Source organism: Nerophis ophidion, linkage group LG09, assembly GCF_033978795.1.
Source record: "Nerophis ophidion isolate RoL-2023_Sa linkage group LG09, RoL_Noph_v1.0, whole genome shotgun sequence".
Lineage (NCBI taxonomy): Eukaryota > Metazoa > Chordata > Actinopteri > Syngnathiformes > Syngnathidae > Nerophis > Nerophis ophidion.
In genome coordinates, this window is record NC_084619.1 from 42,869,429 (window position 1) to 42,895,960 (window position 26,532).

General features: G+C 41.0%; 1 protein-coding gene across 3 annotated transcripts in view; it reads right to left on the reverse strand.

The window, feature by feature from the left end:
• slc2a15a (solute carrier family 2 member 15a) overlaps positions 1-26,532 on the reverse strand; it is a 100,504-nt gene that overhangs the window by 39,747 nt on the left and 34,225 nt on the right. For 2 of the 3 annotated variants that reach the window (XM_061911024.1, XM_061911023.1), the window contains exons 2-4: positions 21,699-21,797; positions 16,192-16,352; positions 5,908-6,032 (exon numbers count right to left, since the gene is read on the reverse strand). In XM_061911024.1, the coding sequence (XP_061767008.1) occupies positions 5,908-6,032; positions 16,192-16,352; positions 21,699-21,743 (331 nt within the window). In that variant the 5' untranslated portion in view covers positions 21,744-21,797. The remainder of the gene's footprint in view (positions 1-5,907; positions 6,033-16,191; positions 16,353-21,698; positions 21,798-26,532) is intronic. The other variant, XM_061911025.1, reaches the window with a different exon arrangement.

Genomic DNA, 26,532 nt, shown 5'->3' on the forward strand with positions numbered 1-26,532 from the left:
TCAACATAAGATTTATTTGTCAAATAACAGCATGCAAAAACATCATTCTACATTTGTTTTTACATTTTACATATAGTTTATTAAAAGTACATCTAATACTGTTTATAAACTACACCAGTTGCAATGTAGTGTCAGCACGGCCAGTGTTTCTTTAGGTTACCCTCCTGTAATCATATGAACAGTCCATATTTTTATTTAAAATAACTCAAAACATTTATTTCAGGGTTATAACACATATGAACTGTATTTATGTATATATAGAAAGAAAGACAGGGAGAGAGAGAGAGAGGGATGTCAAATGATATTTTTTTAAATCAGATAAATAATTTTTGATATTTGCTTGCAACATTTTTAATATTTTAAAAATATATTCCAACATTTTAACAAGAATGCCATGTTATTGCCAGAATGTCAAAATGTAAAATGATTACCAAATATACTGCATATATTTAATTTAGCTCAAAACTTGGTAACAGTATTATTCAAGGTCTCATCGGGGTGTATTTTGAAGGGCGTGCACCAATCAATCTCCTAACTTATCCATGCACTGACCCAATCACTGACCGTTTAACAACCCACACCGCCTTTCAGGAACAGATCCAGGGTTAAAGTAAATAAAACATGTGAGGACAGCATTCAGTTGATTAATCTGTGTGTATACATATGATTATAGTGATCATGTTTTGTGATCAAACATATGAGTTAACGTGTAACATTTTGACTGCCTAATATATATATATATATATATATATATATATATATATATATATATATATATATATATATATATATATATATATATTTGATTTTTCTTTTATCAGATTGTGGAGAGGCGGAGCCAACGGGCCAACGGCAGGGCAGGGCACGCTGCCCTGTCAAAGATGACGGCAAGGAGGCGGAGGATGCGGCGGAGCAGAGAGGCGGGGCTTGCTGGGAGCGACGCCGCCACAATTTGAATCAGGTTCGTGGTACACACACCTGCACACAATTAACTCATCTCCTCCTGCTGTATAAAAGGGGAGAAGGAGGAGAGATCAAAAGAGGAGTTGGAGAGCCTGCAGGAGCAGATGAAGAGCGATTGGAGAGAGACGGAAAGGAGAGACTGGGCGCACGACAATGACGCGGCCGACTGAAGGAGAGCGAGGAGCGAGCAGCGAAAGGAAAGGCTGAAAAGTAACCCGGCAAGAGACGCGTTTTTTGAAAATTAAAAGAGTCAAACCTGCTCGAAAGCATGTCCTTCCTTGGTGGTCTGCTGAACCCAAGCGACGACGGCTTAAGACTGTCACGACTGGCACCCAACTTGGCCGGATCACCGAAGGCCGGGGAGGACGATCCCCTGTGGGCCCTGATATGCGCGCTCATATAGCTCGCAGAAGGCAGCCGTCAGAATTGCCGGCTCCTGCAAGCATTGGCGGACCAGACAGGGGGGGGCGACGAATGGCCCCCCCCTCGAAGACGAAAAGGCAGACTGTGGTGCAGAGGAGGCGCCCCCTGCTGAGGAGACCGATGCTTAGCTGGAGGAGCGTGCAACAGAAGAAGTGAAAGAAGAGGAGGAAGAGGAAGAAGAGGAGAAAAGAGTGGCGGAAATAGGAGACGAAGAAAAAGAGCACGATGAAGAAGAAGAAAAGGAGCATGATGATGATGAGGAAGACCATGGTGATGATGATGATGATGATGATGATGATGATGATGATGATGATGATGAGAAAGACCATGGTGATGATAAGGATGATGACGAAGAGGAGCATGGTGAGGATGAACTGGACAAGAAAATGACCGAAGAAGAAGTCAAGCAGGACAAAAAGGAAGAAGAAAAAGAAGACAAAGAAAAGGTTAAAGAGGACGAAGAAGAAGACAAAGGAAAGGTCAAAGAGGACGAAGAAAAGAACAACAAAGAAGAAAAAGACAAAGAAAAGGTCAAAGAGGAGGAAGCGACAGAAGAAAAGACAGGTGGCCGCGGCAGTTTGTTTTCCCCGCTCCCTCAAAAAAGGGGGGGGGGAGAGTAGCTCAGCCGGACTGAAGCCCGGCTTGAGTTTGGCGATGGAGGACTGTGGAGAGGTGGAGCCAACAGGCCGACGGCGGGGCAGGGCAGTGTGCCCTGCCCAAGATGACGGCAAGGAGGCGAGTATGCGGCGGAGAAGAGAGGCCGGGGTTGCTGGGAGCGACACCGCCAAATTTGAATCAGGTGCGTGGCACACACACCTGCACACAATTAACTCATCTCCTCCTGCTGTATAAAAAGGGAGAAGGAGGAGGGATCAAAAGAGGAGTTGGAGAGCCTGCAGGAGCGGATGAAGAGCGATCGGAGAGAGATGGAGAGGAGAGACTGACTGCACGACAACGACGCGGCCGACTGAAGGAGAGCGAGGAGCGAGCAGCGGATGGAAAGGCTGAAAAGCAACCCGGCAAGAGACGCGTTTATTGAAAAATAAAAGAGTCGAACCTGCTCGAAAGCATGTCCTTCCTTAGTGGTCTGCTGAACCCGAGCGACGACAGTTTAAGACTGTCACACAGATCAATAACACTCTTAAGCGTTGATTGATCATGTTTAATCACATGTAAACATGTATACTTGCTTGCATATTTAAAATGTGCTTAAGAAAATACCTCAATATTTGGACACAAATGCAATTTTGTTGACAGTGAGTAAAGAATTAAAAGCACATTTCAAATGTATTTGCAATAATATAGCAAACAAGGTACAGATAGTAAACACACCCATTAACAACTTGACATAGTGGACCATTTACATCTGCATTTACTCTTCCTTAAAACAAGGAAAAAACACATCATACATTGATATTTGCGTCCTTTAGATGCATTAAAATAAACTGAGTCAATTTAACATCCTGAATTGTGTTTTACACTCTCTTAATCATTAACAATGTCCAATTCCAACCCTTGATGCTGAGTGCCAAGCAGGGAGGTAATGGGTCCCGTTTTTATAGTCTTCGGAATGACTCGGTCAGGGTTTGAACTCACAACCTACCAATCTCAGGGCGGACCCTCTAACCACTAGGCCACTGAAGGCTCAGCTTCCTCAATAACATGCCATGGTGTCTCAGTTAAGGACGACATGCCTACAGTCATCAAAGTTTGGGCCCCCAGTACCGTTTTATTTGCCGTATGGAGGCAGCACTTTTCACACTTTCAAACGTCCTTTTGTATGCAGTTTGAAAGCCGCGGTAAAAGAAAAGAAACACACAGACAGACGTAGCAATGTATCTATGCCCGCAAAGTTACTGAGTTCATTTTCACTTACCAGTCGACTGATTGACTTCCTACTATCATTTAGTTTCTCAGGATATCAAATTCAATGCTTTTTAAAGTCATTTAAGGCGTTCATTTAAGCAAATTCATTTAATGAGTTTTAATGCCCTGCAAAAAACCTGTCTGTGCTTTGTTATAATATACTGTTTTAAACTTGTTGTGGCCAATAATGAGAAAGTTTGTCGCTACAATTACATCAGTTTTATCTGAAATTCCATTCAAGTGTGTTTTGAAGTGAAATTGGCCACCTCTCATCACTCATCTTTGCACCATGTAACAATAGGCACTGACTTTTGCGTTTATTTGATTCACCTATGATACCAAGGTAATTTCTTTTTATTAATCACATGCGTTGACGTTGACAGTACATGTACAAAACCCAGAACCAGTGAAGTTGGCTCGTTGTGAAAAACGTAAATAAAAACAGAATACAATGATTTGCAAATCCTTTCAACCTATATTCAATTGAATAGACTGCAAAAAACCAATTAATTAACGTTCCAATTGCAAAACGTTATTTTTTTGCAAATGTTAGCACATTTAGAATTTGATGCCTGCAACATGTTTCAAAAAAGCTGGCACAAGTGGCAAAAAGACAGAGAAAGTTGAGGAATGCTCATCAAACAGTTAACAGGTGAACAGGCTAATTGGGAACAGGTGGGTGCCAGGATTGGGTTTAAGAGCAGCTTCCATGAAATGCTCAGTCATTCACAAACAAGGATGGGGCGAGAGTCAAAACTTTGTGAACAAATGTGTGAGCAAATTGTCGAACAGTTTAAGAACAACATTTCTCAATGAGCTATTGCAAGGAATTTAGGGATTTCACCATCTATGGTCCGTAATATCATCAAAAGGTTCAGAGAATCTGGAGACATCACTGCATGGAAGCAGCAATGCCCTTGACCTTCGACCCCTTAGGCGGTACTGCATCAAAAAACAACTTCAGAGTGTAAAGGGTATCACCACATGGGCTCAGGAACACTTTAGAAAACCACTGTCAGTAACTACACTTGGTCCCTACATCTGTAAGTGCAAGTAAAACTCTACCATGCAAAGCAAAAACCATTTATCAACAACATAAATTGTGAAGCAAAATATACCATAATGGAGACCCCAGACTGTTGAACAACTTAAGCTGTACATCAAGCAAGAATGGGAACAAATTTCACCTGGAAAGCTTCAAAAATTGGTCTCCTCAGTTCCCAAACGTTTACTGAGTGCTGTTAAAAGGAAAAGCCAGGTAACACAGTGGTAAAAATGCCCCTGCGTCAGCTTTTTTGCAATGTGTTGCTGCCATTAAATTCTAAGTTAATGATTGTTTGGCTCTGCCAAATATTTGACCAGTATTTTCTTTGGGAAAGCAGAATTTAGTTTTTTTTAGCCCTGTACTTTCGAGACTTCTCGGTCACAAATTCTTCTCTGTGATGGAGCATGACAATGCTGAAACATTTAAAAAAAAAGTGCTTGCACTCTAGTGTATGATTTTTTTAGAGGAATAATTGTATTTTCATTGGCTGACCTAGACATGTTGGAAAGACTATTGCTCCAATATTTCATGCACATAGTCTACATGTATACCCTAAAAATGAGAAAAAAAAAATCATAATTGTTATTGATTTATGTATTCTTATTGATCATTTGTGTAACATTGACGAGCAAACAAGCTCAAACTGCCTTACTACAGAAGGTCAAATCATATACACAAGCCCATCAACCATGCACTTTAGAAACAGTTGTGCATGCACTGATAACATCCTGCTTAGACTACTGTAATTCTCTCTATTTTAGAGTGCCTCCACTTGCCATTTACAGCTAATGCAAAATGCAGCTTCACCCCTGCTCACAGGAACAAGAAAAAAGGACCACAAAACTGCCCAATTTCTTTCCAATGGCTGCCTGTTGTTATTAGCATTCGGTGTAAGATGTTTTTGTTCTTAATTCACTTCAATGGCTACTTCCACAGTATTTATCTGACTCATAGTACTTATTTTGCACACCCTCGTCAGAACTCTAAGCTCTCTGACCAGTGCTTTTTAAACTGTCCAAGGTCAAGACTGATGACCAGAGGTGACAGACCTTTTGCAGTAGCAGGCCCTAAACTCTGGAATGCTTTCCCTTTGAATTTCAAAGCTGCTGCCTCTCTAGGCATTTAAAACAAGCTGAGCTGGACATATTTATTGACATTTGTACGTTTTTATTAATAATTTTTGATTATTTTTATTAATATTATTTATTTTATTTGTAGTGTGTTTAGTCCTAATGATTTTTTTACTATATTATCTATTGGTTTGTTTAGCTGTTTTTTATAATGTTCTGTGTTTCGTATCTTATTTTTTTTAACCTGTTTTTGATCTTCACAGTCCTTAGGGGCAGTCGTGGCTGTTTTGAAGTTGTTATAAATAAACAAACCTTGACCTTCAAAGATTTGTGTGCTCAGTTTTTCAGGTGACCTTGTACTATATAAACTAAATAAAAGCATATTTCTAACATTTATTGATAGCCTTTGATATGTTGTCTGTTGACACACATTGCTGCAGGTTTAATATCTTTTTACGGCGGCAAAATTTAGAAAATCAGCAGTGGAACAAACATGTATTTCTCAATTGTCTGTGAAAAGGTGTGTGAAGGAGTGCTTACCTGAATGAATCCCTGTGATGAAACGACCCAGTATGACCATCTCAGGTGAACCACAACTTCTGCTAAAGCCCATGAGTGAACTAGCAATAAAAACTAACACTGTAGTGTTAACCACCGTGCCTTTCCTGAAACAACACCAAAAACATCAAGTACAGAAATAGTTATTAGGAAAATATCATTCAGAGCATGTGAATCGGAAATGTATGAAAAAAAAGGCAAGACACAGACAAATAACCCACAGACAAGAATAAACTGTGAAGCAGCATGTATAATGTTTGACTTCAGAATGTAGGAGACAGGAGGTGACATGCAGGTAATACAGTATTAGCACAAATATGTGCAGCAGGGCAAGCTGTGCAAGTTCAGCAAACCGAGTATAAATTACAACTGTAAAACTTGAAGTAACAAAACTTGCCTTTTCCAATGGTTAGCAACAATGACAATTCTCAAGAGACAATCCTCCAGCCCTGACTGCAGTACAGGCTCACATAATATACAGTAGCTCTCTGATTAGCGACCAGAAGCAGGTGCATCTCCTGATCGCCAAACAGAGGCAAGTGCGGGAGACAACGCTCATGGAGCCTGGCAGGAAGTGGTACAGAAATGAAAGCGCTCGATAGGGAATAACAGTAAGCTAATGATGCAAATACAAATCTGAACATTGTCAGACCTGACGTGCAAGACAGGTTGTGCCACAAAGTTGAGAAAAAATCTAACAATTCAACATTGAAAAGTCCAGACACAAATCAAAGACCTTGGGATGCTCTTATAATCTGACAAACTTAAAATGCTTTTGTAAGAAATGAGGGCAAATTTTATTATTGTGATACCCACTGACTGACCAACAAAATTAAAAGATGCTTTCTCAAAGTATGACATAAATGTTCTCACATAGTTACTTGGACTTGTTTCTTGAAAGTGTGTTAACCCCCAGAGAATCAAAGTCTTGGGATAATTAACCCATGTGATGTGAATGTTGTCTGTCTATCTGTGTTGGCCCTGTGATGAGGTGGCGACTTGTCCAGGGTTTACCCCGCCTTCTGCCCGATTGTAGCTGAGATAGGGAGTAAGCGGTAGAAATGGATAGATGGATAGTATATCACATAAAATACATGTTTTTTGTATAAATACTACTTGTTCATGTGTAAGCGTTTTATCCTAAATGACTTGCCTATTTGAATATAAGTAATTCTTCCTTAAGTCATCGCAGTGTCCCTGATAAATATTTCCTGTCTTCGCAAGCTCTTTCTTCTCTAAATATTTGGGAGCCTGGTCAAGAAACAACTTGCCAACAATCTCAAGACTCACAACATCGTTCGCCAGTTGGGTTTCACATCTGGACATGGTTAAATTAAGGCTTTTTTTAAGTTGTTGAGCTACTTGATAAGTGCCCATCATAACTGAAATTGTTGTGCTGATGTTTTCTATTGACTTGGTGGTAATGGCTTTTGACTGTGAGGACAGTGGTCTGGACAGGCTATGATAAATTGGTGACTCTAAGAGCTAGGTAAAAATCTGATAGGCTTGCTTACTATAAAAACCTCCATCATTCATCTCTGCTTAAAGGGTAACAGCACTTTTTTTGCAATCTTGTCTTTTGTTCACAATCCTTGTAAGAGACAAGAAGACAAAAGTTGTTTGGGTTTTTTCTTTTGCTTTCTAACATACAAAATTGTCTCATTCTTGGTAGCTTGCAATGCAGCTAATGGAGGCAATCTATTCTACCACAAAATCACTTTAAAAATGCATTCAAAAACCGTCAACAATACTTAACTTACATTCCATAATCCGTATAATAACCAAACTGTAGGGACATTGTTATTGTAAGAGAAATCACTGAGAAACTATTTTTCTAGCGTACTAATACATCGGCGTGCTCCGGTATCAGCCGTAGAAGCTAACTACGGCAAGACATAAACTAGCTTCTACGTCAGGACAAAACGTGTTTGAGTTTGTAATGCACAACACAATGTGATAATATAACAATCTGCACTGAATGAAAAACATTACCATTCATATAACAGTATCTGTGAATTATTAGCCCAATGTGGAGAGACACAGCCGACGGGCAGCCGACGGGCAGCCGACACAGCCGACGGGCAGCCGACGGGCAGCCGACGGGCAGCCGACGGGCAGCCGACGGGCGGAAAGCAGCAGCGCGGGCTCACCTGGAGGCATGCGGCGGCGAGAAGAGGCGTGAGACACGCGGAGCGACGCTGCAGCGGAAATCCAAGCCAGGTGCGTATACTACACACCTGCTCACAGTCTGTCTATCTGCTGGTAGAGTACAAAAAAGGCGAGGGAGGAACGAGCCAGTGGGGCAGCACGGAGGAGGAAACGCCGGCCAGCAGACAAGAAGCGCGACAACACACACCACGCGAGCAAGGACACACCCCCGCAGCGGACGCAAACCCCGGACGCCGAAAGGCGTGCAGCGGCAGCAGGCAAGCCGGAAGAGCGCACTGAAAAGTGACGCGACCAAAGGGCCAAGTGACAGCAGATTTATTGAAATAATAAATCAAGGTCAAAACTGTTACGATGCGTCTTATGTCAGGTGTCCCCGCAACCCACCCGAGGACGGCAGGAAGTCCGTCACATTGGCGCCCAACCGAGGAAGACCTGAAGAAGCGGAGGATGACGCCGTCATCTGGGCTCTCGTGGCCAGTTGCACCAAGCTACTCGAAGAGAAGCGCCGGGAGGCAAAAATGCTGGAAGAGCTGCTGGAGCAGACCGACCAACAGGGCGAGCTGGCGGCCAACACAAAAGAAGTTTACGGTGACAAAGACATTTATGTTGATGACGGTAAAGAAGATGAAGTTTACAAGGAAGAAATTTTTGTTGGAGATGAAATTTACGTTAATGGCGAAGTCTACGTTAGTGATAAAATTTAAGTTAATGAGGAAGATTACGATGACGATGAAGATGATAAAATTTATGTTAAAGAAGAAGTTAAAAAATAAGTTAATGATGATGAAAAAGAAGTTAAAGAAGGTGAAGTCCAAGAAAATGATAAAGAAAAATAAATAATCGAAGAAATTCTAGAAGATTATAAAGATGAAGATGATAAAAATGAAGAAGTAATTGAAGGTGAAGAAGGTAAAGATAAAGAACAAGTTAAAGATAAAGAAGAAGTTAAAGAAGAACAATTCGAAACACAAGAAATTGAGAAAGAAAAATAAATAATTAAAGAAATTCTGGAAGAAGATGAAGATGAAGAAATCGAAGATGAAGACGAAGTTGAAGAACCTCAAGAAATTGAGGAAAAGATTATTGTAGAAATGCAAGAAAAGGAAGAAGAGGACAGAGAAGACAAAGAAAAACTTAAACGGGAAGAAGTAACTCAAAAAATTGAAATAGACGAAATAATTGAAGAATTGCTGGGAAGTGATGAAGACGAACAAGAAAAGGAAGAAATTGAGAGAAAAATTCTTGGAGAAATGCAAGAAAAGGAAGAAGAAGACAAAGAAAAACTTAAACGAGAAGAAGTAACTCAAGAAATTGAAATAGAAGAAATAATTGAAGAACTGCTGGAGAGTGAAGACGAACAAGAAGAGGAAGAATTTGAGGAACAAATTCTTGGAGAAATGCAAGAAGAGGACAAGGAAAGACTCACAGAGGACAAGGAGAAAGACATGCTCGGAGAAATGCAAGAAAAGAAAAAAAGACAAAGAGGACAAGGAAAGACTCACAGAAGACAAAGAAAAGAAAGACAAAGGAATCAGAGGGCCGCAGCAATTTTTTCCTGCTCCTGGAGGAAAAGGTGGGGGGGGAGTACTCTCGGCCGGACTGGAGCCCGGCCTCGAACTGGCGGGGGAGGTCTGTGGAGAGACACAGCCGACAGGCAGACAACGGGCGGAAAGCAGCAGCGCGGGCTCACCTGGAGGCCAGGAGGCGGGGCATGCGGCGGCGAGAAGAGGCGCTAGACACGCGGAGCGACACTCCAGCGGCAATCTAAGCCAGGTGCGTATACTACACACCTGCTCACAGTCTGTTTATCTGCTGGTAGAGTACAAAAAAGGCGTGGGAGGAACGAGCCAGGGGGGCAGCACGGAGGAGGAAACGCCGGCCAGCAGACAAGAAGCGCGACAACCCACACCACGCGAGCAATGACACACCCCCGCAGCGGACGCAAGCCCCGGACGCCGAAATGCGTGCAGCGGCAGCAGACAAGCTGGAAGAGCCCACTGAAAAGTGACGCGACCAAAGGGTCAAGTGACAGCAGATTTATTGAAATAATAAATCAAGGTCAAAACTGTTACGATGCGTCTTGTGTCAGGTGTCCCCGCAACCCACCCGAGGACGGCAGGAAGTCCGTCACACCCAAGTTTCATGTTTTGTTTGTACACGGTGAGCCAGCCAGCGTACTGTGGTTGTAATAACACGCATGTCATGCTGCGTGGATTGTGATCCATATTACAGTGACTGTTATCTGTTTGGTCCAGCTGGCCAAGGACTTTTTTTCCCGTTAATTATGGGTGAGCAAAAATTCATATTCAAAAAGATAAGGCTATGAATCCTCATTTGTCCACAAATAGTTTTTTGTTGTTGTTTCTAACCGAATCTGCCATGATTGGGTGATTTCGATCACTTCCAGAAGTCAGATGTGCGTTGCTATGGAAACGTAAATAAATGCGTAGAATATGGGTGTCAAACTCTGGCCCGTGGGCCAAATTTGGCCAGCCGTGAAATTTCATTTGGCCCTTGAGGCAGTGTCAAATTAACATTAGAGCTGGCCCGCCGGTATTATACAGCGGCGGTGCCGCTGTAACACCGCATTCATCGCTAATACTCATACTTCCCAACCCTCCCAATTTTCCCGGGAGACTCCCGTTTTTTCAGTGCCCCTCTTGAAAATCTCCCGGGCAACCATTCTCCCGAATTTCTCCCGATTTCCACCCAGACAACAATATTGGGGGCGTGCTTTAAAGGCACTGCCTTTGGCGTCCTCTACAACCTGTCATCACGTCCACTTTTCCTCCTTACAAACAGCGTGTCGGCATAGTCTTGTAATATATGCGGCTTTTCACACACACAAGTGAATGCAAGGCATACTTGCTCAACAGCCATACAGGTCACACTGAGGGTGGCCGAATAAACAACTTTAACACTGTTACAAATATGTGCCACACTGTGAACCCACACCAAACAAGAATGACAAACACATTTCGGAAGAACATCTGCACCGTAACACAACATAAACACAACAGAACAAATACCCAGAAACCCTTGCAGCACTAACTTTTCCGGGACACTACAAAATACACCACCCACTACCAACAAAACAACAATTTTATTTTCAAATGTATTAGCCTATGGAAAAAGTTAATGTTGATATTTACCTCAGAAGGATGCAAATAGAAAAGAGGCATTCATTTTTTTATTTCAATTTTCTTTAATATGCCATTGATATGTTTTTGTTTGATTTTGAAAGTTAATTTTACACTATTAAGTTATATACGCGTTGCTTGTTCCATATTCAGTGTTAAAGCAAATCAGTGTAGCAAAATAAGCAATAATTAACGTCTTATTCATGCACTTTATTTTGCTACTTCTAGGCTTGAATGTTTGATTCAGTCATTATTATTTTATTTTCAAATTTATTATTAGCCTGTTAAAAAAGTTTATTTTGATCTTTACGTCAGAGGGCTGCAAATAGAAAAGAGGCATTCAATTTTTACTATAATTTTATTTGATATGCCATTGATATTTTTCAATTATTATTGTTATTATTTGAAACTCGATTTTGCATGTCACTATACAGTTATATAAGCCTTGCTTGTTCAATGTTCAATGCAAAACTTGTTTGGGTCCCTATTAAAAGGTTAATTGGTTCAACCTTGGCCTGTGGCTTCGTTCAGTTTTAAATTTTGGCCCACTCTGTATTTGAGTTTGACACCCCTGGCGTAGAAGAATTAGTTCCGGCAATGATTAAAATAGGGTAAATATTTAACATATTGTTATGAAGGTGTCTGTAACTACATTATATATGGATTTGCAGTTTGTATAAAAAAAGTTGGAGGGTTTTGAAGTTGTTTTAGAGGGCTTTGGAAGATGCGGCTATTGGTAGTCGCAATTGTAGCCTTTAAAAGCCATCCCAAAAAAGACAGGTGTGTTCTCATGATTGTGAACGGAAAAAACTACATTCACTACACTACTTTTTTAAAGAATATTGTTGTGGGCAATGGTTTCATGTTTTCATGGGTTTATGCATTCATAGGATTTATGCATTCATGTGTTCATAAGTTTATGTGTGCATGAGTTCATGTGCTAATGGTTTCATTTGTTCATGTGTTAAAGGCCTACTGAAATAAGATTTTCTTATTCAAACGGAGATAGCAGGTCCATTCTATGTGTCATATTTGATCATTTTGCGATATTGCCATTTTTTTGCTGAAAGGATTTAGTAGAGAAGATCCACGATAAAGTTCGCAACTGTCGGTGCTAAGAGAAATGCCCTGCCTCTACCGGATGTCGCACACGATGACGTCACATGTTGATGGCTCCTCACATATTTACATTGATTTTAATGGGAGCGCAGTCAAGGCGTTGAGGGGTTCCGGTTTTGTAATCGCAGGATTAGGTCTCTGCTTTTTGCAGATGATGTGGTCCTGATGGCTTCATCTGACCGGGATCTTCAGCTCTCGCTGGATCGGTTCGCAGCCGAGTGTGAAGCGACCGGAATGAGAATCAGCACCTCCAAGTCCGAGTCCATGGTTCTCGCCCGGAAAAGGGTGGAGTGCCATCTCCGGGTTGGGGAGGAGACCCTGCCCCAAGTGGAGGAGTTCAAGTACCTAGGAGTCTTGTTCACGAGTGAGGGAAGATTGGATCGTGAGATCGACAGGCGGATCGGTGCAGCGTCTTCAGTAATGCGGACGTTGTACCGATCCGTTGTGGTGAAGAAGGAGCTGAGCCGGAAGGCAAAGCTCTCAATTTACCGGTCGATCTACGTTCCCATCCTCACCTATGGTCATGAGCTTTGGGTCATGACCGAAAGGATAAGATCACGGGTACAAGCGGCCGAAATGAGTTTCCTCCGCCGTGTGGCGGGGCTCTCCCTTAGAGATAGGGTGAGAAGCTCTGCCATCCGGGAGGAACTCAAAGTAAAGCCGCTGCTCCTCCACATCAAGAGGAGCCAGATGAGGTGGTTCGGGCATCTGGTCAGGATGCCACCCGAACGCCTCCCTAGGGAGGTGTTTAGGGCACGTCCAACCGGTAGGAGGCCACGGGGAAGACCCAGGACACGTTGGGAAGACTATGTCTCCCGGCTGGCCTGGGAACGCCTCGGGATCGCCCGGGAAGAGCTAGACGAAGTGGCTGGGGAGAGGGAAGTCTGGGTTTCCCTGCTTAGGCTGTTGCCCCCGCGACCCGACCTCGGATAAGCGGAAGATGATGGATGGATGGATGGATTAATGGGAGCCTGCAACAAAAAGTGCTATTCGGACCAAGAAAACGAAATTTTCCCCATTAATTTGAGCGAGGATGAAAGATTCGTGTTTGAGGATATTGATAGCGACGGACTAGGAAAAAAAAAAAAAAAAAGTAAAAAAAAAAAAAACGCCATTGCATTGGGAAGGATTCCGATGTTTTTAAACACATTTACTAGGATAATTCTGGGAAATCCCTTATCTTTGTATTGTGTTGCTAGTGTTTTAGTGAGTTTAATATTACCTGATAGTCAGAGAAGTGTGTCCACTGTTGTGTTGACGCGCAGTGATGTCACGAAGCTGCAGCAGGACGGAAGCTCCGCTGATATCCGGTAAGAAGCGACTTTTAAACCACAATTTTCTCACCTAAACCTGCTGGTTGACATTTGGTCTGGATTCATGTCTGCTTGACTGCGCTGTGATCCATAGTAAATTTTCAACTCCGGGACTTTTAAACAAGTAATCACTGTGTGTTTGTGTGGCTAAAGGCTAAAGCTTCCCAACTCCATCTTTCTACTCCAATATTAATTGAACAAATTGCAAAAGAATCAGCAACACAGATGTTCAAAATACTGTGTAAATATGCCATTAAAGCAGACGACTTTTAGCTGAGTGTGTGCGTTAGAGATGCGCGGTTTGTGGTCTCATCAAGTCCGCGGGTAAACTGCAGGTCGGGCGGTTGACATGACGAAAAAATTGATTTTAATTAGATTCGGGCGGGTGGCAATTCAACCATCCGGAAACATTTGATTTACATGGTTCTGGGATCGGTATCCTTTGCCATGCAAAGAGCCATTTAAGACCTGTGTCATAAAGCGAAGAAGTCAATAGGAGACGCTATTATTCTCTTGAATGACTGCCGGCAGTCACCCAGGTATTAAATATTAGGGCGTGCTATGAAGCCATTGGCTTTGTCGCCTTCTACATCATACTCGATCTGCTTGTCAGTCCAGCATCATGTTGTGCGTGGCTTCCACGGCAACACGCACACGACTGCAAGGCATACTGGGTGACACAGAGTACCCCCACATGCGTTGGTAAGGTGGGCGGGGTTGAGGGTGTGGGGGTGTAAAATATATTCAGGAAGTGTCATTAATACAAAGGATTATGGGTATTAGTTGTGTTGCGTTTATGTTGTGTTACTGTGAGGATGTTCTCCCGAAATGTGTTTGTCAATCTTGTATTGTGTGGCTTCATAGCGTGGCGCATATTAGTAAGTGTTAAAGTTGTTTATATCACACCCATCAGTGTACTCTGTATAACCCAGTATGCCTTTCAATCTCATACGTGTTATCATGGAAGCTGCACGCACATGTTGCTGGACCAACAATCGGTTAGTACATGTTGTTGAAGGTGTCTAAGGCAAAGGCTTCACAGCACGCCTGCATTCTTGTCATCAGGATGAACGTTATTGAATAGCCGCGAGAACGTTAGCGGCTCCAATTGACGTTATTTTTGAATAGCTCTGTGAGTGGTAAAGGTGGCCAACCTCTGGTGTAATTCAGCTGGCGGTTGTCGGGCGGGTACAGTCCCGATAAAAAGTTGGTTCGGGTGTGGTTCGGGTGGATGACGAATAAATAGTTGGTTCGGGTTGATGACGATTTTGGTGACGTGGATGATATAATTGCCTATCCGCGCATCTCTAGTGTGCGTAGTGCTGTGACGTCTTTTGAGTATACGTCATCATTACACAACGTTTTGAAGACGAAACTCCCAGGAAATTTAAAATTGTAATTTAGTAAACTAAAAAGGCCGTATTGGCATGTTTTGCAATGTTAATATTTCATCATTGATGTATAAACTATCAGACTGCGTGGTGGGTAGTAGTGGGTTTCAGTAGGCCTTTAATGGGTTCATGTGTTTGTGAGCAGCTCCCTGGGCTCCACAGTGTGCCACTTCTTCACCCTCCTCCAGGCACACCTAGGCCAGCTCCAGCTCTGCCTTACTCTGCAGGCCATCTGCACGTCTCATAGGTTAGGAAGCTCCGCCGGAGAACCTCCTCTCAGGCGCCGCCGGCAACTCCGCCACTCCTGCCACTGCTAGCTCACATACACACGCCCCGATCCGCATGCTATTATCATCAAGCCCCTCCAAGCCGTCCCACAGCCAGTTGCGCCACACCGCCGCAAGGGAAAGGCCTGCTGGCGCCAGGAAGAGTGGGTTCATGTGTGCATGGGTTCATGTATTCATAGGTCCAAGTGTTAACATGTTCATGGGGTCATGAGGTTGTGTGTTCATATGTCATGGATGTATGTGTTCATATGGTCATGCGTTCATAAAATCCAGTGTCAATGTGTTTATGCACACATGGGTTCTGTTCATGTGTTCATAGGGGCATGTGTTCAAGGTTTCATGTGTTCATAAGGTCATGCGTTCATAGATTCATATTTCAGTGGATTAATGTTCTCATAGTGTCTTGCGGTCATGATTTTCTGTGTTCATGGAATCTTGTATTCATTAATTTATTGGTTCATGTGTTCATATAGTCATGCATTAATGGATTCATGTGTTCATAAGTTCATGCGTCTGTATGTCCATATATTTATGGATTAATGTGTTCATAGGGTCATACGCTCATGTTTTCCTGTGTTCACGGATTCATGGGTTTATTTTTTCATGTATCCATATGGTCATGCATTGATGGAATCATGTGTTCATAGGGTCATGCCTTGGTGGATTAATGTTTTAATGGATTTACGTGTTCATAGAGCCAAGCGTTTATGGAATTGTGTGTTCATGTATTGTAGTACAACTGTCTGATGTTTTATGTCATTGCAGGTGACTCTTAGTAAAACACAGTGCTTGACTTTTTGTTGGACATTGTATGAAGATTTCCTTATCAAAAAGAAGAAATCTTTACCTGCCAAAGCGAGTGACCAGCACACCCACAATGAGGGAACCAAGAAGACCACCGATGGCGAAAATGGACACTGTGAGTGAATACATGAGTGTCAGCGTCTCCCCACTGAGTCCTTTTCCATTGCGGCTCAAGGCGGTCTTGTTGTAGAAGCTCTTGATGTACTAAAGCAAGAGAGAGGTAGTGGTATGAGTATTAGTTTGAGATACTGACAAACAAATCAATTTTTGGATTTGGCCGGATATGTCCATGCCTCATCTGCATGAAGCAGAGTACCGTATGTCACTGAAAAGTGCAGATTCTAAGCATTGGAATAATTTCTATAGTTTGAAAATATCCAGCGGGCCGGATTGAAATGTTATTTATGTTGTATTACGTGCAGGTAGACAAGTTAACTGCCTTTTTTATACTGTTTTGCAGCAAATTTTTCAACACTGAATTTTTGAGCACTGAATTATTTAAACACATTTTTTTTCACACTAAATGTTTGACACTGAATTCTTCAGCACTGAATTACACTGAATTTTGACAATTCATTTTTGTACACTGCGATTTCGAACACATCCATTTTGCTATAATTTATTTTTAACAATAAAATGGTCAGCATAATTTAAAAATCAGTTCACAAAATTCAAATGCAAAAAATGCAGTTCCATCAATTCAGTGTTAAAAAATGTTTTCATAACAAAGACACAAATTAACCTCCATGTTGAGCTGTTTCTTGTTGAGCAGCGCCTTTATCACGGGCCCTCCCACTGCCCCATCCCTCCACCCCTGTTCTCCCTCTGTCTGCTGCTTTCTCGTCAGCTCGTTGTACACCGATGTAAATGTACTGTGTGTTGATTTTATTATATATACCTATATATACATACATATATACATATACACATAAACATATATGTGTGTATATATATGAATGTATCTATCTATATATATATATATATATATATATATATATATATATATATATATATGTATATATATATATATATATATATATATGTGTATGTGTATATATATATATATATATATATATATATATATGTGTGTATGTGTGTATATATATATATATATACACATACATACATATATATATATATATATATATATATATATATATATATATGTATATATATATATATATATATAATGGACACATATATTAAAAAAAACTAATCAATGAAGAATCATTCAAAAATCGCGATTTGTTCAAAAATCTATTTTTTTGACACTCCTACTGCACATAACTGGAAAACATAACTTAGTTAAAAGCTGTAACATTTGAAAAAGTTAACAGGCAAGCAGTCAGAGAGCAGCTTAAGTCATGAATCATTTCATAAAACAAAAAATATAGTAACAAAGTAATCAGTGTTATAAAGCTAATACTTTTAAAAGTATCAATCCTCCACCACTAAAACTCAATAAATAAGCCTAAATAAATCTTTTTTTTACTCTTAACCACTATGTAGTTTTTCATATCTACAATAACATTCAGAGTATTTACTTTCATACCAACATCATATATATATATTATATACCACATGCATGCACAATAAAGAATGTTTGTTTGACTTAGCTAACAAAATGACGTAGCGTTTAATAGGTTAATCAAAATATTCAGTTTCATCTTAAAATTTCAATATTTGTCAACAGAGTAATGTATTTTTTAAATACAAACCCTGTTTCCATATGAGTTGGGAAATTGTGTTTGATGTAAATATAGACGGAATACAATGATTTGCAAATCATTTTCAACCCATATACAGTGGAATGCACTACAAAGACAACATATTTGATGATATAACTGATAAACATTTTTTTTTTTGCACGTAATCATTAACTTTTGAATTTGATGTCAGCAAGACGTGAAAAAGAAGTTGGGAAAGGTGGCAATAAATATTGATTAAATTGAGGAATGCTCATCAAACACTTATTTGGAACATCCCACAGGTGTGCAGGCTAATTGGGAACATGTGGGTGCTATGATTGGGTATAAAAGCAGCTTCCATGAAATGTTAAATAATTTGCAAACAAAGATGGGGTAAGGGTCAAAAATTAGTAAGCAAATTGTCGAACAGTTTTAGAACAACATTTCTCAACGAGCTATTGCAAGGAATTTGGGGATTTTACCATCTACGGTCCGTAAAATCATCAAAAGGTTCAGAGAATCTGGAGAAATCACTGCACGCAAGCGATGATATTATGGACATTTGATCACTCAGGCGGTACTGCATCAAAAACCGACACCAGTGTGTAAAGGATATAACCACATGGACTCAGGAACACTTCATAAAACCACTGTCAGTAACTACAGTTGGTCGCTACATCTGTAAGTGCAAGTTAAAACTCTACTATGCAAAGCGAAAGCCATTTATCAACAACACCAAGGAACGCTGCCGGCTTCGCTGAGCCCGAGCTCATCTAAGATGGGTTCATGCAAAGTGGAAAAGTGTTCTGTGGTCTGACGAGTCCACATTTCAAATTATATTTGGAAACTGTGGACGTGCTGTCCTCCGGAACAAAGAGGAAAATAACCATCCGGATTGTTACAGGCGCAAAGTTTCAAAAGCCAGCATCTGTGATGGTATGGGGGTGTATTAGTGCCCAAGACATAGGTAACTTACACATCTGTGAAGGCACCGTTATTGCTGAAAGGTACATACAGGTTTTGGAGCAACATCTGTTGACATCCAAGCAATGTTATCATGGTTGCCCCTGCTTATTTCAGCAAAACAAAATGTGTTACAACAGCGTGGTTTTTTAGTAAAAGAGTGCGGGTAATTTCCTGGCCCGCCTGCAGTCCAGACATGTCTCCCAATGAAAATGTGTGGCGCATTATGAAGCGTAAAATACGACAACAAGACCCCGGACTGTTGAACAACTTAAGCTGTACATCAAGCAAGAATGGTAAATAATTCCACCTTCAAAGCTTTAACAATTAAGTTCCCCAGCTCCCAAATATTTATTGAGTGTTTTTAATAGAAAATTTGATGTAACACAGTGGTGAACATGCCCTTTCCCAACTACTTTAGCACGTGTTGCAGCCATGAAATTCAAAGTTAATTATTTTTTGCAGAAAAAAAAATTAAGTTTATGAGTTTGAACATCAAATATGTTGTCTTTGTAGTGCATTCAATTCAATATGGGTTGAAAAGAATTAGCAAATCATTGTGTTCCGTTTATATTTACATCCAACACAATTTCCCAACTCTAATGGAAATGGGGTTTGTACATCAAAATCAACATTTTCTTCATGGAGGTCACACATACAATCGTGGTCAAAAGTTTACATACACTTATGAAGGACATAATGTCATGGCTGTCTTGTGTTTCCAATAATTTCTACAACTCTTATTTTTTATGATAGAGTGATTGGAGCACATACTTGTTGATCACAAAAAACATTTATGAAGTTTGGTTCTTTTATGAATTTATTACGGGTTTACTGAAAATGTGACCAATTCTGCTGGGTCAAAAGTATACATACAGCAATGTTAATATTTGGTACATTTCTCTGGCAATTTTCACTTTAATAAGGTGCTTTTGATTAACCTGACTCTCGCCAGATCCTTGTAGTTCTCCACACAAGGATCTGGGCTCGAGGGCATTGCAAAACAGTCCCAGAGCATAATACTACCACCAGCATGCTTGACGGTAGGATGGTATTCCTAGGATTAAAGGCCTCACCTTTTCTCTTCCAAACATATTGCTGGGTATTGTGGCCAAACAGCTACATTTGTGTTGGGACAAAAAAAACACATGGACAAAGATTAGACATTCAGGAGGAAAGTTCTGTGGTCAGATGAAACAAAAATGGAGCTGTTTGGCGACAATACCCAGCAATATGTTTGGAGGAGAAAAGGTGAGGCCTTTAATCGCAGGAACAAGTATGGTGGTGGTAGTATTATGCTCCGGACCTGTTTTGCTGCCAATGGAACTGGTGCTCTACAGAAAGTAAATGAGACAACAAAAAAGGATTACCTCCAAATTCTTCAGGACAACCTAAAATCATCAGCTCGGAGGTTGGGTCTTGGGCGCAGTTGGGTGTTCTAACAGGACAATGACCCCAAACACATGTCAAAAGTCGTAAAGGAATGGCTAAATGAGGCTGGAATTAAGATTTTATAATGGCCTTCTCAAAGTCCTGAGTTAAACATGTGGACAATGCTGAAGAAACAAGTCCATGTCAGAAAACCAACAAATTTAGCTGAACTGCACCAATTTTGTCAAGAGGAGTGGTCAAAAATTCAACCAGAAGCTTGCCAGAAGTTTGTGGATGGCTACCAAAAGCGCCTTACTGCAGTGAAACTTGACAAAGGACATGTAACAAAATTTTAACATTGCTGTATGTATACTTTTGACCCTGCAGATTTGGTCACTGTGGAGGTCTTGCTACTCCAGGTTCTTCGGACCACCAATCACGGACATGACAGCTGCGTTCAGGGTTTTAACAATATTTTATTTTTCAATAAATTGTCCTTTTTGTGCTTTTCCGCCATGTCGAAGTCTTTCTCGCTCTCGCTCATGCTCGTTCATGTCTTACACCATCAACAACCCACAGTCACATTTTCAGTAGACCCATAATAAATTCATAAAAGAACCAAACTTCATGAATGTTTTGTAAAAAAGTACCGGATTTTTCAGATTATAAATCGCTCCGGAGTATACGTCGCTCCGGCCGAAAATGCATTATAAAGAAAGGAAAAATATATATATACGTCGCACTGTAGTACAAGTCACATTTTTGGGGGAAATTTATTTGATAAAATCCAACACCAAGATTTGACATTTGAAAGGCAATAAAATAAATAAAAAAAATTGTGAACGACAGGCTGAACATTATATGAGGCATAAATAACCAACTGAGCTGAGAACGTGCCTGGTATGTTAACGTAACATATTATGGTAAGAGTCATTCAAATAACTATAACATATAGAACATGCTATACGTTTACCAAACAATCTGTCACACCTAATCGATAAATCCGATGAAATCTTCTTCCTCGATGTCGCTTCTAAACAACTCTGCCAACTCCAAAGGTATGCGCCGCTTCCTCTTGTTGTTTTCTGCTGCATATTTCACTACATCCAGCTTGCAGTACATGATTTCCTTTCCGGTCCAATTTTTGTTCATCCCTTCTCAGTTTTTATAAGTTACCGCCAAAAATGAAATGATTCATTTTAATAGCTACGGCAGTAGCATGTAGCATATAGCAGTTAGCATCCCATGACCCACAATGCATTTCTGCCATGACCCTCCCACGCCAAATTCTTATTAATTGACGTGTGTGTGACGATTGCTGACGTGTGTGTGATGATTGCTGACATTTTCTTTGTCTCTTCCGCGAATGGAAGCTCTTTTTTAATAATTTTTTTTGTATTGGAAACTGAGGACAACCATGACATTATTTCTTTACAAGTGTATAAACACTTTTGACCACAACTGTAATTTGTTTGCAGCTCTATATTTCATGATAAGTTATAATAGAACATATCTCAGTATGTCTTACCATAGCTGGAGAGTTGACCACGGCCAGATTGTATCCATAAAGCATGGAACTCCCAAAGGAAGTTAGAAATGCCACGGCCAGCAGCGAGCCAGTCAGATGCTGCGTACACGTGGGAAAACAAATACACTGATTTAGAAAGGACCATTTCCAATTGCTAAATATGATTATAGTTAATGAAATACATGATCACTCGGGCTAATGCAAGACCAGACTATTAGCATTTTAGCCCCTAAACCCCCAAAACTAACACTTTACCAGTGGTTTATATAGCAGTGGCATGTACATACTTTTTTTTTAGGGGTGGCACGGGGGTTTGGGAGGGGAGAATTATCTGGACTGTAAGCTGCACCAACTACATTTTAGAAGAACAATCTATTTTTCTATGTATTAGCTATACATAAGCCACAGATATATACGTTTTGAAATGAGTTATTTCCACAGAAAAATTGTGTAAATGTTAATACCTTAATTGTTTCCAAACATGTTTGTAACACGGCAGTAAAAAGGCTGATCAAATAAAACAGAAGTTTTACGATTCTGTTTTTAGTTTTAAATATGCATTACGTATTTACCTAGGCGTAAGAAAAAGTAGTTCCCATCAATCACGTTTCATTGAGACAAGATGATATAAATGATCTCAAATACCAAAAGTTTGATTTGAATATTGATATTAGGGCATAAAGATCTGGTATTGGTGTTATCGATATTTAATGATCCACACTTCACTAGTGGACAAACAAATTTAGCACATTTTTGGTGTTACTCATGCTGCTCACAAAGCCTCAAACAGCATTACACGGTTTTATTATTTTATTGTATTGGCATTTAAAAAATATATTTTATCTTCTATCCAGATTCCAAACTGACCACAACTCCTCGCAGAATCTGAACCGGGCCCCGAAGCGAAGGCTTTATACGTCATCTTATCTAGCCCCTCCCCTAAATGAACTTAGCCGTGACGCACACAATGCTGAAACATTCCTTGCATTACTCCACACACATGCCTTGGAGCCTTGACACATCACATCACTCGATTAAGCAAACTACTGCCAACAGCACAATTTTTGCAATTTGACCGACTATGTTTGTATGCTTCAAATCCATCCGCCTCTGAGTGGCGTAGCCTATCTGATTCTGATTCTTGGGGTGCCACTCTAGTCCACCCCTTAGACACACTACTGCTAAACAGAACTTTTTAAGTTAAAAATTATTGAGGAAAAATTTAAGAGCCTCTGTCATTTCATCGGTGTAACAATTCGTAAAATATAAAATGCTAAACTTTGAAAATTCTATTCAGCTGTTTCATTTATAAAGTTCTTCATGGACTAGCCCCACCACCATTCTCCACATACATTAATTACACTGAGGACTGACAGAGGTTTTGGCACCAAAGCCTACTCCAGAAGAGACCTTGACATCCCCTACAGAAAAACAACCTTTGTAAAAACAGTTCTGTCAGTCCAAAAAAGTAATTTCTGGATTTCTGGAACACACTTCCCAGTAATATTATAGAATGTCCCACTTTTTAAACTTTTAAAAAACATCTTAAATTGTTTCTTACAAATTTACAGTCATGTTGTCACTTTAACTAATGTTTTTATTTGTTGTGTCTGTGTTTTTGACATTATAATGTTTTATTGCTCTTTGGTATTTGTGGTTTTATATCTGGGACTGCAGATGTAAATCAGCAACTATGCTATAATCTGGACCATTTTCAATCTGTAAATCAGATTGTTTACCAATGAGCATTGTCTTAAATAAAACAATTAAAAATTAAGGAGTTGTTGTCATTTGATGCTCCTGTGATGATCCCAGATATTTCCCAAAATGACCGCCTATCGGTTAAGCTATTTAATTTGAAAAATCATATATTTTTTTTAACCATTAAATATTATTTTTAATTTATGTAAAAATGGTAATGTTTTAATAGTGTGCAAAATATTGCAATTGAGAATAAGCGGTAGAAAATGGATGGATGGTTTGACAGGTCTCCAGCCGTCATCGTGTGGGTTGCCGTGACACTCGATACAGGACGCATCGTAACAGGTTTGACTCTGGTTTATTATATCAACAAACATGTCGTCTTCTTGCCAGTTGGTCGCGCCACTTTCTAGTGCACTGACTCTTCCTGCTTTCGGTGGCCGGTGGCTGCGTCTGCTGCGGGGGCTCATCTCCCTCAGGGTTGCTCTCATCGCTCTCATGGTCTTTCTTGCCGGTTGTTTCCTCTCCTACTTCTGCCACGATTGCTCCTCCCTCTCCCTTTTTATGCTGCAGCAGAAGAGGCAGGGATTGGGAGCTGGTGTGTTGTGTACGCACCTGACTCTGATGGCTGCAGTGTCGCTCCAGGCGTGCCCGGCCTCTCCGTTCTCCTGCATGCTCTGCCTCCTGGCCGCCATCTTGGTCAGGACCGCTGTTTGTCCTCGCCCGCTGTCGGCTCGTCGGCTCCGTCTCTCCACAGGTCTCCATCGCAAAACTCAAGCCGGGCTTCAGTCCGTCTGAGCTTACTCCCCCCCCCCTTTTTTTTTTAAGGAGCGGGAAAAAAAACTGCTGCGGACCCCTGTTTTCTCTACTTCTGACGCTTCCTCCACCACGGCGACCTTGTCGTCTTCCTCTGACACCTCTTCGTCTTGTGGTTGCACTACTGCTTCTTCATCCTCTTCGACTTTTTCTTTGTCTTTTCCTTCCTCCCTTTATTTGTCTATGTCTTCCTTGTCTTCTTCATCCTCCTTATCATCATCATGCTCTGGCTCATCCTCACCATGCTCCTCTTAATCATCATCATCATCATCATCTTCCTCTTCCGCATCAGATTCATCTTCTTCTTTCTCATTTTCTTGAGTTCCTTCCACTTCTTCTTGATTAACTTTTTCTTTGTCCTCATTAACTTCTTCTTCGTCCCTTTTTTGCATTTCTCCAAGTATTTCTTCTTCCTTCTCAATTTCTTGAGATTTTTTTACTTTTTCTTCATCTTTAGCTTCTTTATTTTCATAATTTTCTTTATCTTCAAGCTTTGTGTTGTCAGAAGGGGGCGCCTACGCTGCATTGCTGTTCTCACTCACTAGTCTGTCGCACTCGTTCTTCCTCTTCTTGGCCGACGGCTCGCCCTGGTGGTCTGCCGATGTCACTGCTGCCTGTTCAGGTCCGCTTTCCAAGTGGGCGGTCTTGGCGCCGGCTTTCCCGGTGTCTTCCTCTGCTTTTTCTTCGGGGGTGCACTCGCCGCTTCCACCCATCTGATCCATCAGCGCTTGCAGCATCTGGGTCTCCTGATGCTTCTCTTCGAACAGCTTGGTGTAACTGGAGACGAGCGCCCAGATGACGTCATCCGATGGTCTTCCTTCCACGTTGGGTGCCACTGTGACGGGTCTCTAGCTGTCATCGTGTGGGTTGCTGTGACACTCGATACAGGACGCATCGTAACAGGTTTGACTCGGGTTTATTATTTCAATAAACATGTCGTCTTCTTGCCAGTCGGCCGCGGCACTTTCTAGCGCGCTGGCTCTTCCTGCTCGTCACGGCGCACCTTTCGGTGGCCGGTGGCTGCGTGCGTCTGCTGCGGGGGCTCAGCTCACTCAGGGTCGATCTCGTCGCTCTCGTGGTCTTTTTTGCCGGTTGTTTCCTCTCCTACTTCAGCCACGATTGCTCCTCCCTCTCCCTTTTTATGCTGCAGCAGAAGATGCAGGGATTGGGAGCTGGTGTGTTGTGTACGCACCTGACTCTGATGGCTGCCGTGTCGCTCCAGGCATGCCCGGCCTCTCCGTTCTCCTGCATGCTCTGCCTCCTGGCCGCCATCTTGGTCAGGACCGCTGTTTGTCCTTGCCCGCTGTTGGCTCGTTGGCTCCGTCTCTCCACAGATGGATGTTCTTATTATTTTTCTTCAATAAATTCATAGAATCAAATCTAGCAAAATATCACAATTAATAAAATGGCAGTGCACAGGTAAATTGGCCCTTTTCCAAATGATTTAAAAGTCCATTTAAATCAATCCATCCATCCGTCCATTTTCAACCGCTTTTTCCCTTTGGGATTGCGGGGGGCGCTGGAGCCTATCTCAGCTCCAATCAGGCGGAAGGATTGGTACACCCTTGACAAGTTTTCACCTCATCGCAGGGCCAACACAGAGAGACATACAACATTCACACTCACATTCACACACTAGGGACCATTTAGTGTTGCCAATCAACCTATCCCCAGGTACATGTCTTTTGCGGTGGGAGGAAGCTGGAGTACCCGGAGGGAACCCACACAGACACAGGGAGAACGTGCAAACTCCACACAGAAAGATCCCGAGCGCAGGATCAAACCCAGGACCTTTGTACTGTGAACCACCGTGCTGCCCATTTAAATCCATGTAACAATATTCAAATAATTAGAAATGTTTCATTAATATTTATAAATACTTAATACTGACAAAAAGTACAATATAAATGTTATAATATTTCTTCAATAGATTCATAAATAAAACAATTTAGTAAAATATCACTATTAGTATTAAAATTGTTTTAAAAAGCCTGACGTGACGTTTTTGTGACGATAGAAACAATTATGATAAATACTCAATAAATTTTACTATTTAAATGAGTTTACTCGATATAAAACATATTTTCTGTACATATAAAGTACATTTGCACTACATTGATAAGAGTAAATAATATGTTTCATATGAAACTCCACTGTAACTTGACTGTGTTGGGTTCAACATTATTGAAGATCTATTAAGTGTAAATATTGTACATTACAAAAATGAAATACAGAATGAATGCAAATTAAACTTGTACGGTAGGAAAATACTACACTGAATCTGTGTATAAGGATTAAATCCCACCTAGTACCAACC